This window comes from Monopterus albus, unplaced genomic scaffold (assembly GCF_001952655.1).
Source record: "Monopterus albus unplaced genomic scaffold, M_albus_1.0 scaffold204.1, whole genome shotgun sequence".
NCBI lineage: Eukaryota > Metazoa > Chordata > Actinopteri > Synbranchiformes > Synbranchidae > Monopterus > Monopterus albus.
The window spans coordinates 85,201-99,592 of NW_018128084.1; the positions used below are offsets into that span (position 1 = coordinate 85,201).

A 14,392-nucleotide genomic window follows, 5' to 3' on the forward strand; every position below is an offset into this window, starting at 1 on the left:
AAAACATCTTATTTACCACCTGACAACAAACATAAAGTGGGAGAAACTAAGCTGTGGGCAACAAAAGATGGCTTATTTTCCTCATTTACCAAAGGCTTCAGAGGAAGACTTTGAAATCTGAGCGCGGATGTGGTACCTGGGAGAGGCCTCAAGTCTCTGACAGAATTTGGAAAATACACTTTCAAATCACTTCAAAGAGCCATTTAACTGATTCTGTAGCTTTCAAGCCACTCTTTGAATAATTCTGCATTCGGCCAATACAAAGAAAAACAAACTCGCATGCTCTCTTCCTCTGTCTAGCCTCAAAAAGCTAAAATGTAGCAGGGTGCAGAGAGTTGCTGAAGGTGGATCTGCGGTGGTGGTGGAATGATATCTCAGACCAAATGTCAACACACACTTCAATTGCTGCTGAGCCCCTCAACCCCTTACATCCACACACACACACACACAGCTGACTTTGCCCTTTGAAGGTCCAGCTGGGCTGAGCTCAGGTTGCAGACGGAGCTGTGCGGCCTGAACACCGGCCTTCCCTCCACACTGAGCAGGACGCATATTATTCACTCTCATTTTAATTTTTAAAACAAACAACTGAACGAGGCTGAGGCAGGTCAGGTGGCAAAAGAAGGAGCTGTAAAAATATACTGTTCTTTAAATCCTGAATTTCTGATCTTTTAGTTTGTTTGGCCTGGCCATGTACTGAACCACACAGTCCTTACTAAAACACATTCACAGCGACTTATATAGCAGTGCCAAAAAAAAAAAAAAAAAAAAAAAGAACACCACAGTAACCGCACCTCAGCACGCGCACACGCTCACAGACCCAGTGCTAACCACAAGACCAGAGGCAGAAGGGACTGATAGAGAGAGAAACAGAAGTGGCAAATGGGTTGATGAAATAAACTGTCCACAGCGCAGGGTCAAGTGCCTCAAACAGCTGATGGGAATGATGGAAAAAAAAACACGAGACGCTGTCAGGTCTTGTTTTCCAGACATTGAGCTGGGTCTTTTTTCCCCTCCACTTAGTTCTCTGACCCCGTCCACCTATCTAAACGCTGCAGCATCAGCATTGTGTACCGCATCTTGGGACTTTCCCCTCCTACCCTTTTCCTCCCTTCCCGCTTCTACAAGCCCGGGGTGGGGGGCAAGGAGGAGTCATCATTCTGCCAACAACAACATCAGTCAGCTAGCGTGGGTATGCCTTTTGCATTAGCTCAACATGAACCTGAAGTCAACAGAGACAAGCAAAATGGTCAGAGTGATTTTTCAGTTTTTAACGTGAACAGGTGCCTTCTATTCAGTCTTGCCCTAAAGCAGTTTACCTAATAATCAACTAGGGAGCCCTAAACGAAAACAAGCAAACATCGCAAATGAAGAATGATGATGACTTTTTCAGCACACAACTGAGGTCTGTCTCTGTTCAAAATACGCATCTTTGTGGAAACTAGAAACAGTGTCTAACCCTCACACTGAATTAAACCCCTGCCATATTTTGGATACATTGGCCAAAGCACCAAGTGTAACTGTTAAAATAAACAGACACATTTTCCACTTGCAGGGTTCTCTCACTGTCTGGTGTAGAAATGTGTACATCGCTGAGGTAGTTGTGGTGTAGACATAGATGTAGTTGCAGCCTTTATACAACCTGTTCTCTGTCTGTCTGTCTGGCTTTGTGCAAAAATTTGTTCACAGTACCAATGTGAAAGGGGAACCAGGTCTGCTTGGTGGGTTCAACAAAACTGCATTTGCACTGAATTGCTTGTGGCTAAAACACTGATACTTTGTGCCCGTCTATAGCATGTACTGTATGTACTGTATACATGAACTACACAAATGCATTATCCTCTTTTACACAGACATAATTCAGTCCAAACTGAGAACATCATATATACAAGAAGGGTCAATTCAACTGAACTTCACTCCCTTTTTAGTATATACTGAATCTGTCTTACACATCAAGCTAATGTTTATTATTTTTAAAGGGTCAGGTCAACCCAGTAACAAAAATGTAGCTACTTGAAGTTTTCATTTTACTTGCTGAGGTTATGGGATACTTGCCAATGAGAATTCCAGCACTACCCCCTACATAACTAACTACAACTGGCCATTAAATACCACCCACATAAAAAAACATTTTAGGGGAGTAGGGATGCAGAGAGTTTGGTGAGCAAAGCCTTTAAAAAAAGAAGTTACCACTACTTTCATTTTTATTTTCCTGATTTCCTAAGTCAACATGTTTTTACAAAACCAAAAAATATAGGTGCAAATCAGGGCTAAAACAGGCCAGGAGCACATGGAAACATTATAAGACAATTAAAACATGAAAACCACCTGCTACGGCTTAACATAAATTGAACCTGGTCACCTCCTTCCTCAGCATTATTTGACAGGATTTAGTTAGAACACCTCTGCATCAGGGTTAAGTTCTCCTCCAGCCTATAGACCAATGTTATCTTTACGGACACTGATGTTCTACTGGGGTCACAGTGACTGGAGATGGTTCATACGCATGAGAGAGCAGGAGATGGATATCCCTGGATACAGTGATAAGAGAAGTACAACGTGAGAATGGAGGAGTAGTGATTGCAGTACTGGCCCACCATTTCCTCCTTGTGGGTGCTGGCTTTAAACCACATCTTCAGCCAGAAAAACACTGCTGATACATAGAGTACACACTGAGGAAAACATGGGCATTTGCCCTTCGCAGACACAAAACCAAGCCTAAAACTAAACATAGCTTCTCAGAAAAACACCGTTTATGCTGGAACATTTGAAACAATCGCTGGACTGCTGCTTTCCCCATGCAGTTGCAATACTTTTATTTTCTATAATGTTGCTTCGCTGCGATCATGACACTACACCAGTGTTTCACAGAACACCACATTGGAAACGTACAATTTTATTACAGAAGAAAAACACAATGTGTGAAATCATTCATCAGTGGAAGGCTTGAGACCTGAGGAGAGCGGCAGACCTTTTTCAGGACCCTTAAGTTCCACCTTGAGTGTGAGAAAAGCTTTCATCCACAACAACAAACTTAACCAAGGGTCTGCAGCTGTTGAACATCACAGGACTGGTGCTGAATGAACATGCACTCACACTAAGGTCTGACCTTTTCACTATTTCCCTTAATTACTCCACACACATTATACATTATGCCAGATGTTGAGATCAAGAGAATTCCTACCAGTGAGGAATGTCAGCCATCCTGGCAAATATAATGAGCAGTCAAAGCAGAGGTACAGGTGTGGGTGGGCACCAAAGAAAAACATCCCTCCTAGAGCAATTCATTATAGTTTCCCCTTTGCTAGCACATTTCTGGGCTGATGAAAACAGTGTTCCCATAGCTAAGTCAGTCATGTTATATCTATTACAGCTGAAGTTGCCAGTGGCATCACTTGTTGCTTAAGCAACACAGCTTGTCCAGTTGGTGTAGCTGAAACATTTACCCTTAAACTAATAAAAGTATTTAGATACAACAGTTCAAAGGTATTTGTTTTTTCATTATCATATTAATAGTTTCAATGAAGTCAAATTAATTTTAAGTGACCCCACTGTTTGGCTTTAGGTTAGCTGTCAGGACAGTACTGGTAGAAGAGTGATTGTGTTCTAAATATCAGTATTATAATATAGTACAACTTTTAAATGTTACAAATACAGTTAATTATAGGAAATATCATAGTCATTTAAAAAAAAAAAGAAGCCTAGGGTTAGTTCAACTCATCTTGAACACATTAGTTTAAAGAATGCTACTACAATTGAACAAAATGAAGGTTTAACAAGCCATTAATTCACTGTGATAAATGCCATAAGGGCAGGCTGCAGCAGGAACCTTACCTAGAAACAAACAGAAGAAGTCCACTCCGACCAGCAGCTTTCTCCTGCCGTGGTCTTTGCAGGTCTTGTTGTTCAGTGAACTCCCGCCGTTCCTCGTCTCGGCTGGCCTCGTTTTCTCATATATCAAACAGCGCTGCATTTAAAACCTTATATGTGCTTCAAACAAAACGGGATAAAAACCTTGTCACTATCGCAAAGCTCCGTCTACCTTAACTTTTACTACAGACACCCAGCGATGTACCGCCTGTATTCTTACTCTGCTGAACTTCCAGACCCTGGCACCGTCGCTCCGAGTAGCGACACTTTCTTCGGACCCTTCAACTCCTTTCCATGGGGGAGGTGGGAGCCTGAGACAGCCTTCCAACAAAGCCCCTCCCCCTTCAGCTCCTCCCTTATTAATTAATGCCATGAGCTCCTTCGCTCACCCCCCCAGTGAGGAGGGATGCTTACAACACAACCCAGACACAAGGGGGTTTCACAAAGCGACGAGTCAGCCAGACAACCGAGAGGGGGGGTTTTCCACCGTCTGGTCCATACATTCGGTCTTTTATACATTCTGTTGTATGGTTTTCACCATTTTTCGTTAGTTTTTCAAATGGTCATGAATGACTTTCTTTATTTAAACACACTTTCCCTGGGGAAAAACACCAGCTGGAAATAAGAGTAAAATCCCCAGATTACTCACTCTCTCATATACATAAACTGTGAACTAACAACTAGTTTTAATCTATGAGGGACCTCTGCCAAGCTGTGGCACTGTGTATGACGTTGTGACAAGAGTAGTATGACCTGGTAGTCATCTCAGGACTGGGTACTATTGTTCCAGCAGGCTGCATCATTGAGAATAGAAATAAAGTCACAGAAACGTCATCAAAAGCATAAATCAGTGACAAATATTTATTAGATGTAACAGTGATGAAAGGAAATTGAAACTCAAAGAACATATTCAAACACACACACCACAAGTGAACAGTCTGCTACTTCATTTCATTTTCCTTTGGACAAACTGCAATAATTCAATTTATGCTCCCATTTACTCTTAACAGCAACTTCAAAGAAAAAAAAAAGTGCAAAACATGAAATGAAAATGCATCAATATGCACAACTCACTAAACAAAAGTGAAATCATGATTAGAATGCTTTTCTCTTTTTTCACTTTTCTCCACTCTAGCACGTTCAATGATTTTCAAATACATGGCAAACTAGTCTCAATGGCAGGAACCTGTGCAGTTTAAGTTTTTCCACAGTGATGTTCCCTGTTGAAGCCGCTGCTGGGGTTAGAACTGGTCAGCGAATAGAGGTGGGGGAGGAAGGAGTTCCAGCTCGGTGAAGTCAACCTCCTTTTCACTGTCATACAAAAGCAGAACATCACAATTCATGAGGAGGATGTCAAAGTATGTACCGCCTGTGCTCATTTTGGCAAAATATACATGTGCTCAGCTAATAAAAATGAGATCAAACGGAGCTTCACTGGGGATTGGAAGGAAAGCAGTCAGCACTTACAGATACGGTGGCTCCTCCACAGCACCCAAAAAGGCTGGTTAAAGACAAGCAGATACAGATGTCACATTTACTTTGAACTGCTGTCTCTGCAAAATGTCCAACACCAACTTCATCTCTCCAGGTTACTTGAAACAGATAAATGTTCCTCAGAAGTTACTTTCCATTACAATCAAGATGTCAACCAGTGTTTAGCCTGTCATGTCCTTATAGTAAGTGCTCTCCCATTAGCTTCACCATTATCAGTGAGAATGACAAGTGGTGACAACAGAGGAGTCATGGAAAAACACATTGAACCTAGTGCACTTACTTGATGGCTCAGCACTTTGCATGGGACAGAATGGATAAAGTGAAAAACAGATTACAGATAACTGCCCAGACAATGTTAGTGAACCTAAACAAGACAACTTTCAACAATGTCCAACATTATTAAAAAAAAAAAATACTGTACTTTGTGAGCGCTGCTCCTTCACTATCGTCAACAACTTCATTTTGGTTGTGTTGAAAGAAGATGGCTAGTTTCTGCAGGGCTTCATGGCTGGTCCTAGAAGTTGGAGACAATATATTGTTTCAGTCCTTTTACTGCCATAAATCTTTATTCTCATCAATGGCCTACACGAGGCGAAGAACATCAGAATTGGCACAGTAACCATGGTTCTGGGTTTGCCTAAACATAGAAGCCACCATTAAAACAGACGACCTGAGCTGTGCCTTCTGAATGCTTTAGTGCAGTTATATTCAAGTACAGAACATATGATGGAGGCTTTGAGGGGCCACATTCGTTCCCAGTATCACGGGACAAACCCAAAAATGGTCAGTACCAAAAAGAAGCAGAAAGGCTACCAGTGTGTGTGTGTGTGTTTAATTTGACCAATCATTATATCCTATTTCAGATACAAGCAAGAAACAAAAAGGGAACATCTGTTTTAACCCACATGGCTTCAAGGCTCTGACTATTCTGGGGGTCAAATGGGAGTTATTTTGGTAAATTATTAATCATATCAAACATTTACTTGTTTCAGCCTAAATGTACTGGTCGGCCTTGTTTTAGTTAGACAGTATATGATAGTACACTGAATATCTCTGACAGCTGGTTGGACAGAAAAATTCATAATGCCACCTCTAAGGCTATGGGACATTGTTTTTCCATTAGTCCCATCATATAGAAGAACTTAATGATAGATAAGAGAAAACTTCATACAGATGAATACAATATGAAGACAACAGTTAGTTGTAGCCCTAGTTTGGTGAGTCCCTTCCATTATTGCCATCAAGGCACAAATAGAAACAACCCCTAAAATGTTACAGCCCACCCAAATGGCTTCAGTTTGTTTAGCTTGCTAAATTTTTTTTCTTCATTCTCATCCTTAATATTAAATTACTCATGAAAAGATGTAAAAATATGCACACACACACACACCTCACATGTGCAAAGGGAACATCTTGAGTATGTAGAGAGCTTTATGTACCTGTACCAAGGTATCTGCTCTAATTCCTGTGTCTGACACTTACTGTGTGTGCAAGTCCTCCCCGCCGGCATTGCTCATATTCTGCTGGGCATTGACAAGGCCGCAACCTGTCAAAGTGAACACATGAAAGGCAGAGGTGGGTGAATGAGGAAAGGATGGGGGGGTCAGTTATTTAATGACAGCGAGACAGAGGAGGGAGCACGCAAGAAAACGGCCTGGTAAAAGTGCACATCAAAGGCATAATAGTCTGCCATATGTCAGCGCACAACATAAAACAACCAGAAGCAGAGCTTGCATTTTCCTTTAAACCAGAAGGCTCAGAAGGGTGGGGGGGGGGGCTTCTTTCCTCGTGTTTTTATTTCAAGACTGGATATAACTTGTACTCACACGTCTCAGATATGGTCGAGTTCTGCTGGGGAAGGCTGCTTTGCAAAATGAAAAGAAAAATAATTATACACCATGTGTAACACCAATTCAATAACAACTTTCAGAGAAAATGACTTAAAACTATTAAGTTAATGGTTTCTGAAATTCTTCTTACAAATCTAAAGGCAACACTGAACCACAGAAAAAGGACAGACAGTTGTCAGTCTTACTGGCTTTCAGTGAAGAGGGAGAGATCCTCATCTTCGCAGGACCACTCCTCACTGTCATCTGTGACTGCGGAGGGAAAACCAGTTTGATAAAGCCCAGTGTGCTTGCTAGTGAAAGACGTTTGGCAGGGTAGCAGCAAAAACCTGTAGCTTACATGGAATTCCTTTGCAGTCATAAAAAACACATGGCTGTCAAGCAGATGACGACTAGTTTTGTTTTTCAAATCAGGTCTTTGAACTGGTTTCCAATCTCAGAGCAACTGTACTCTGTCAGCCAGTAAGTCCATACATTACATCAATCAGTTACCTTTTGTGTTCTGTAATTATTAGGCTGCAGGGCTCTCTGAGACACAGTAGTTAACTCAACACTTATGGCCTTTTTTGACCTCTCCTGTCAAGGCGTTCATGCTGAGCTGCCCCAGAGTCGGCGCAGTTTGGCTTCCACTGCACTGTAAAAGGCAGTGTTTATCTTCCGCATCTTGATCACGTGAGGTCGGCGCGAGCACATCTTACGGTGTCTGTATGGTGTTACTAGCTTGCAGCGTGGAGCCCATGATGCTAGGCATTATTTTAACCCCTCATCAGAAGACCAAGTGAAAGAGTGCATTATCAGATCTTGCTGCAATTATACTATGGACAAAAAGTGACTGTTGCTGAATGTAAGGACGTTCCCTCAAAGCACCCAATCATGTGTCTCAATGAGCCGACTCCACTAAAGGGCCCCTCGGCTGAACCTGAGTCAGCACGATTACCCCCTGCTGCTAGGAACAGATGGAAACAGAGGCCAAAGCGTACCCTTGCAGCTCGGCTTGATAGAAGCAGGCAGACCCGAGCGGATGGAAAAACGCAATTAGTGAGTTAGAGGTGACCGTGCATGTAGTCTTTGTGTAGAGGCTATTAACACTTACAGCTACTTGTTAAGACAGGGTGGTTAGAGGATCTGCAAAACAAAGGAGAGTTATAAGTAATAACTGATGCACAGTAAATCATTTCACCAGTGAACTACCCAGTACCTGCTCCCAATGCTGATGGTATCTCCCTCCAAGTTGCCTCCTCGTCCTGCTGCTTTGGCTTTCTTACCAAGTTCCAGCATCTCCTTGATATTTAGCTCCACATTCATGACTGAAATATAACCATCTGCACAAAGCCAAGAAAGAGCAGTAACTAAAAACAGTGAGATGCAGACAACATATTAAGAAGTCCTGTTACTCCCATGACTGAATTTCAGGTGGAATCATTACATGGTTCTGTAAGTCCACATCTAATCTTGTGAAATAGGCTGATATAAGCAACCAGTGATTTTCTTGCTTTCTATTCTCAAGTCCCATTTTTACTGAAAATTAGAGAAGCTATGCATCTTTTTCTGAACAAAGAGAAAAAAGGCCCAAAAGCTTCATAAGGCTTCACCTGCACATCACTACTGAGTGACCACATGAAAATAAATCAATATTCTGCAAGTCTACACTCACATCTGTGGCTGGCATCCCGAGCCAGCCATTTGCCTTTGGGGCAGTTGGTGGTGCGGATAATGCTGACCGTGTCTCCGTTCTTCACAGGTAGGTCATGCTTTCGGACTTTACTGGCCATCACCACCCTGGCATGGTACAAAGGCTCCTCATCACCAGTCACCTAAAATTTTAAGAAATGAAAGGTTTACAGTGATTTTAGAACAATTCTAAACAGGGGAATTGCTATGGAGATAAAATACTATCAAAAATGTTACAAATGCGTGTTTAACGTTTTGTCTGTAACAAGCAATTTGTGTCTGTGTCATGAGGATCACAAATGCGTCCATTTGGAATAGCGTTGTGTAAATACTTTTGTTTGGGAAACAGGTTTGGAAACTCGGATGTCTGAGTTTTCCACGTGTCATTAAACGCACCGTGCATTCGTGGATTGTGGACTTTTGAGTGTGCGGAAAAACACTCAAAAATCCATGTGTGCGTGGAAAGTGATTCGTGTGTGTTAGACGATCCACGCATGCGTAGGTAACAATGTGTACGTACTTTCTAAAGAACTGCACACAAAAAAATCGATTTTAAGCATTTGCAAAATGTGTTTTATGTGCAGTTTGTACAGCATGTATTTGTGATCCTCATGACACACACACACAAATCGCTTGTTACAGACAAAACATTAAACACGCATTTGTAACATTTTTGATAGTATTTTATCTCCATAAATTGCTGTTATTTACAGCCTCAAGCAGTTTCCTGCTTTTTATTGACCACAATTGTGACCATGACAAAAACACTAGAGAAAACACAACTCCACTAGAGGGAAGAAATGATCAACCTGTGTAACACGACTGACTTACTTTGAACTTCTTCTTCATTTCATTTTCCTTCTTCTCTCTTTCTTTTTGCTCTTTTTTCTCCTTCTCCAGTCGCTGCTTCTCCTTCTTCTTCTGTTCTTTGTGGTCAGCAGTGCTGGGGCTTTGCCATTCCTTACTGAAAATAAACCAAACTGCTCATTGGAAGAGAAACATCTAGTTTTTCACAAAGGTTACATTTACCACCTGGGACACCAATTAAATGCTAATAAAAATAACTCAACACAGTTCATGTAAAAAAAAAACAAAACAAAAGGCATGCAGGTGTGTGACCAGCTTGTTATTGACATTTTCTGAAGCCAGTGGTATGATTATGAATCAAAGGAGCATGTTCTCCTGTTACACTGGCCTTTACCACAGTAAGATGTCTGTCTTCCATCTGGCAAAAACCAGTGAGAAAACAGGACTTGTATGTTTGAGGGAAGGAAAAAAAAAACACCCTACATACCTTGGATTCCGGGACCACGTGTTAGGACACACCTCCTCCTTCTTGAAATAAACACAGATGATTTTTAATTTACCACAGATGATTGTAGAAATAGTGCAACATGCTATTTATTCACTGCACACTTGTCTCTATAAATATAAACTCTGCTAAGATGATACTAAACTCAATTAGATTCAAACAAGAGTTACCATAGAGTGGTTGTCAGCATATGGATCTGTAAAAAAAAAAAAAACCAACAAGAAAGTTAAATGTAAAGAATAAATATCTGCAAAAGGTCTCATATTGAGAATGAAACACTGTCTATAGCAAACCATTCTTACTCTTTAGACCAGCTCTACGTTTCCGAGAGTTCTGGCTCGTGATGAATTTGTTGGCGTTTTCAGGACCTTCATACACATCATCACACCTGTCACAGTAACTGTCCTGGTGATAAACACTACGCAGGAAAATGATCAAATTATAAATACAGGTTATGCCACAGAAAATTCCAGTTACAATAAAACTCACCTTGAATGTGGCTGAATCCCATCTCTCAACTGAGCATAGACACCAAGTTCCATCTCCTCTGGGGCCCACTGGCACTCAGCAGCTCCCACGTCAGTCTCAGTAGCTTGAGAATTAGAAAATGGATGTACAGTTGCCTCCTCATTCTGGGACCACTGCTCAGGTGCAACAGGCTGTGGGAACTCTAAAATGTTTGTTGGTTCAGGAAAGCTGGCAGGATCAAGGGGTATTATATTTGGACTGCCAAGGTTCAGATCTTTGACGACAGAGCTCACACTGGGCTCTAGAGGATCACACACCAACAAATCCAGTTGTGGACCCTCGAAACTGGTGACCCCAAAGTCAGGAAGGTCAGTGTTGACCAAGTCTAAAGCCTCTAGTTCTATTGCAGCAATATCAACAGCTTCTCCGTCTGCGATTTCCATCTCGGAACTTTCAAAGTCTGGAAACTCTGGAGCATCCAGTACAGGGTTGGGGATGGATGGGTGCTGAGACTCTGGCTCTTCAGGTGGTGCCTGATTAAGATCTGGTGACACTTCTATAAAAAGAAACCCAAACCAGCACTTGATGTTCATTCTTACCACAAACAAAAATAATGTACAGTGTTTCCCACAGAATTAGATTCTACTTGTGGCAGGGCTTTTTTTTTTGGTATTACATATAGTAATGCTATAGTGCCTCTGTGCTTGCTGTTGTTGTGATGTTGATCTGACCTGTCGCTGCTGCACTCCCACAGCAGCTATCTTGTTTTGACCCTCTCTTGCTGCTTCAGCAGCAATGGCTGAAGGCTGGAAATAATCGTCAGACTGATCAGCTTTCCCACGTGTATTTTTCGATATTCCTCTGGACTGAGGGGGCAAACATTCAGCATCAGAGCTTAAGAAATAGCATGAACTTTATCCACGTGCAGAGCAGTTCATATACACCCATGCTATATACAGCATGCTGACCTTGGCAACAGCTGTATTCTAACAGTACTTTAGCTAGCTTAGCCTTACTAGCTTACTAATAAGAAGAGCTGGGAGTCTTGTCAATGTGTCTGTGAGAGAGGAGCGGCTGAGTGAATCAATGCACCGCATGCAGATGTACAATCTTTAAGATTCTACCTATTTTAAATGGTTAAAAGAGGAAGAAAATCAAGAGCAAGGGGAAACTGCTCTCTACTTAATTGATCATGGATGGCCTAGTTCTCTTGGACAGATAAAAAAATTTATTATAAAAATAAAAGTGGGTGGCCAAATATGCTTAGACAGCTGTTAATGTGCCTGGGTGGACTGCCCAAGTAAAGTCGATGTGTGGGAAACACTGATGTAAACTACAGCACAGCTAATTCACCGTTACTGTGGTCCAAGCACAATACAACTTTCTGTACTCTAATCTTCAGTCAGTGGCCAAAAAAGTGAAATAAAGCAAAAGGGAAAAGAAAAGTACCAAGAACCCTGGGTAGATAGCACAGGAGATCTACCAGTGGAGGTCTGAGGGGCTTTGCTGGCGGTGGCCCCAGTGACCTTAGGTCAGGCAGAGGCTTCTCTGAAGGAACAGACGGTGGATGAAGTTCACCAGCTCTGACAAATGGAAGGTCAGCTATATCCCTGCTAATCTGCTTATCCAATGCAGTCTCTAGCCATTGGGGGGAAAAAACAATATTGCAAATGCATTAGAAATCTGAATAAACAGTATAAGATGACAAAGGTTTTTGATGTTACCAAAATATGTTTATCAATGAGTGTAACATACTGTGTGCAGAAGTACTGGCTTTGAAGAAAGGCCGGGCTGAAATACAAGCCAAGTGTGGAAGACAAACTGGTAAGGGGATGTGTGGGTCAGGCTCAACACTTTCAGTGTACTTTGGTGGTGAATGGAACACCTGGTCTCTTAATGTGTAGTCAGGGGAATGCAAGTTCTTTGGCTTGCCAGAAGTCAGTATCTGTCGGTATGTGAACTTCTTCTTGGCCCTCTCCAAAGTGCTCATGATTCTATTATTGGAGTCAACATTTGTCTGTGCACAAGGAGAGGTGTTAGGTATATATGGGCTAGAGGGGGGGTGCTCAGCAGTTGGCTGGTCAATTTGGAGAGAAACTTCATCTTCTGTAGTTTGGTTTTCTACACTGGGCAACTCGCCAGGGGCACTAGAAGGTCTGTTGGTAAGGTCAGCATATGCGGGCTCCTCTCCATTTTGTGCACTGACTTTTGATGTTTTAGCTGACTTGAAGGGAAGCAGCAAACCTTTCTTCTTGATTTTAATTTGCAGCATAACTTCTTTTCCTCGCTCTGGTTCCGCTTTGTGATCCTTTTTGACTGGTGGTTCTGTCTTCTGCTCCTTTACAGACAGGACAGGAAGTACCAGAGGTATGTGCCGCTCTTTGAAGGACTGCTGTCTTGTGCTGTCTCCATTAATAAGGTGGGATGAAGGGGAAGTCTGCTGAGGTTGTGGTGGAAAGGAAATATTTCGCTTGCCTCCAGAGGCTCGCAGTCCATCTCTGTAAATGACCTGGGGAACCACTGGTGTCTTCTCTTCTACACCATTATTAATACTGCTAACTACAGAGCCGCAGTGAACTCCAGGAGGTGGAAGGTGTTTGGGTTTCTCTGCAACAGCTGGTCGACTGGTTTTAGACTGAGCCAGGGCTTCTTCTTGAAACTTTGCCCTCAGAGCTTTGAAGTTCATTGCCCCATCCTAAAATAAAATCATCCGATTATTACAATGACTAATGTTTCAGTGACACTTTACTTAATCCGTTTAATTTTGGGGAGACAAAACCAAATGCTGATGCAACATAATTTATGGGTTGGTTTATCAAAAAACTTTTCAGTTTTCTGATATTTAATATACCAAGAAAACATTCAACAGATTATTCAGTAATATAGTTATCATTCACCTAAAGTCACAGAACACATGAACTGTTGAGATCCAGAATAAGAGAGAGCTGACATGATTTCTCTGAAAAGGTTTTTCATACTTCCTTTACATTTAGTTTTTCCTTCTTAATGTGGTAAGCACCATTAAAATGTACATCATTTGTACTGAGATGGGGGCAGAAACCTCACAGACATATGAAAGCCTGGGGAAATAAATCCACATATATTTACATGTTGAGATAAATTATAATAACTTCCTATTTGTAAAGATATGTAACTTGGATGAATGGGCACATTAATATGCTATAGTATTTACAAACCGTGAAATTAATCAATAAACCAAACACTTCTAATTCATAAAGTAAATTAACCCAAACCCAGCGTGAAGTGTATTGACTCTGGGGGGGCCTTCGCTAACGTTAGCACTAAACATGGTAATGAGGCTAAATACAGCTACTCTCTAGTCCGTCATCTGAAATTAATCATTTAAGGTAAATGATTTAACTACTTAAACGTTACCTCTTCCATTGCAGCGTATCTTGTTTATCACTGTTCAGAACTGCGTATTTGAAAATGCGGACGATGCTAATACAAACAAATTGAAAACGCCGCTGTGAGAGACGCACCTGCGCGTTGCGTGTAACCTGCGTGCGCGCTCACGTGCGATTGATTGACAATTCAGGAGTGTCGACAGCTCCATTGAGTCTGAATAGGTATTAATGTTTATCATAATGATCAGAAAAATATTACTACTAATACTATTACCTACGTACAACCTACTAATATTTAAATTAACGACGTACGCTTTGCCTAATAATTTGATTATGGTTGCAAACAACACTTTGGTAAAGAA

The 14,392-nt window shown here is 41.6% G+C and overlaps 2 protein-coding genes across 6 annotated transcripts in view; both read right to left on the reverse strand.

The window, feature by feature from the left end:
* The window catches only part of LOC109970664 (phospholipid phosphatase 3-like), a 12,737-nt gene extending 8,582 nt beyond the window's left edge, over nucleotides 1–4,155 (reverse strand). For both annotated transcript variants that reach the window (XM_020618384.1, XM_020618385.1), the window contains exon 1: nucleotides 3,835–4,155. In XM_020618384.1, the coding sequence (XP_020474040.1) occupies nucleotides 3,835–3,973 (139 nt within the window). In that variant the 5' untranslated portion in view covers nucleotides 3,974–4,155. The remainder of the gene's footprint in view (nucleotides 1–3,834) is intronic.
* A 549-nt stretch (nucleotides 4,156–4,704) lies between these two features.
* Nucleotides 4,705–14,122, reverse strand: LOC109970665 (uncharacterized). 4 transcript variants are annotated; one of them, XM_020618387.1, is made up of 18 exons: nucleotides 14,059–14,122; nucleotides 12,418–13,357; nucleotides 12,112–12,300; nucleotides 10,684–11,218; nucleotides 10,497–10,612; nucleotides 10,365–10,390; nucleotides 10,177–10,217; nucleotides 9,714–9,846; nucleotides 8,866–9,025; nucleotides 8,410–8,533; nucleotides 8,305–8,336; nucleotides 7,400–7,463; nucleotides 7,191–7,225; nucleotides 6,847–6,910; nucleotides 5,786–5,878; nucleotides 5,645–5,658; nucleotides 5,338–5,371; nucleotides 4,705–5,181 (listed from the first exon to the last, which is right to left on the reverse strand). In XM_020618387.1, exons 1-18 carry the CDS (start codon nucleotides 14,065–14,067, stop codon nucleotides 5,112–5,114), a joined length of 2,679 nt encoding a protein of 892 aa, XP_020474043.1. In that variant the 5' UTR covers nucleotides 14,068–14,122; the 3' UTR covers nucleotides 4,705–5,111. The 4 variants fall into 4 exon arrangements, with proteins under 4 accessions (XP_020474043.1, XP_020474042.1, XP_020474044.1 ...); XM_020618386.1 differs by having other exon boundaries at nucleotides 7,191–7,228; XM_020618388.1 differs by lacking the exon at nucleotides 5,645–5,658 and having other exon boundaries at nucleotides 7,191–7,228.
* Nucleotides 14,123–14,392: the final 270 nt, after the last annotated feature.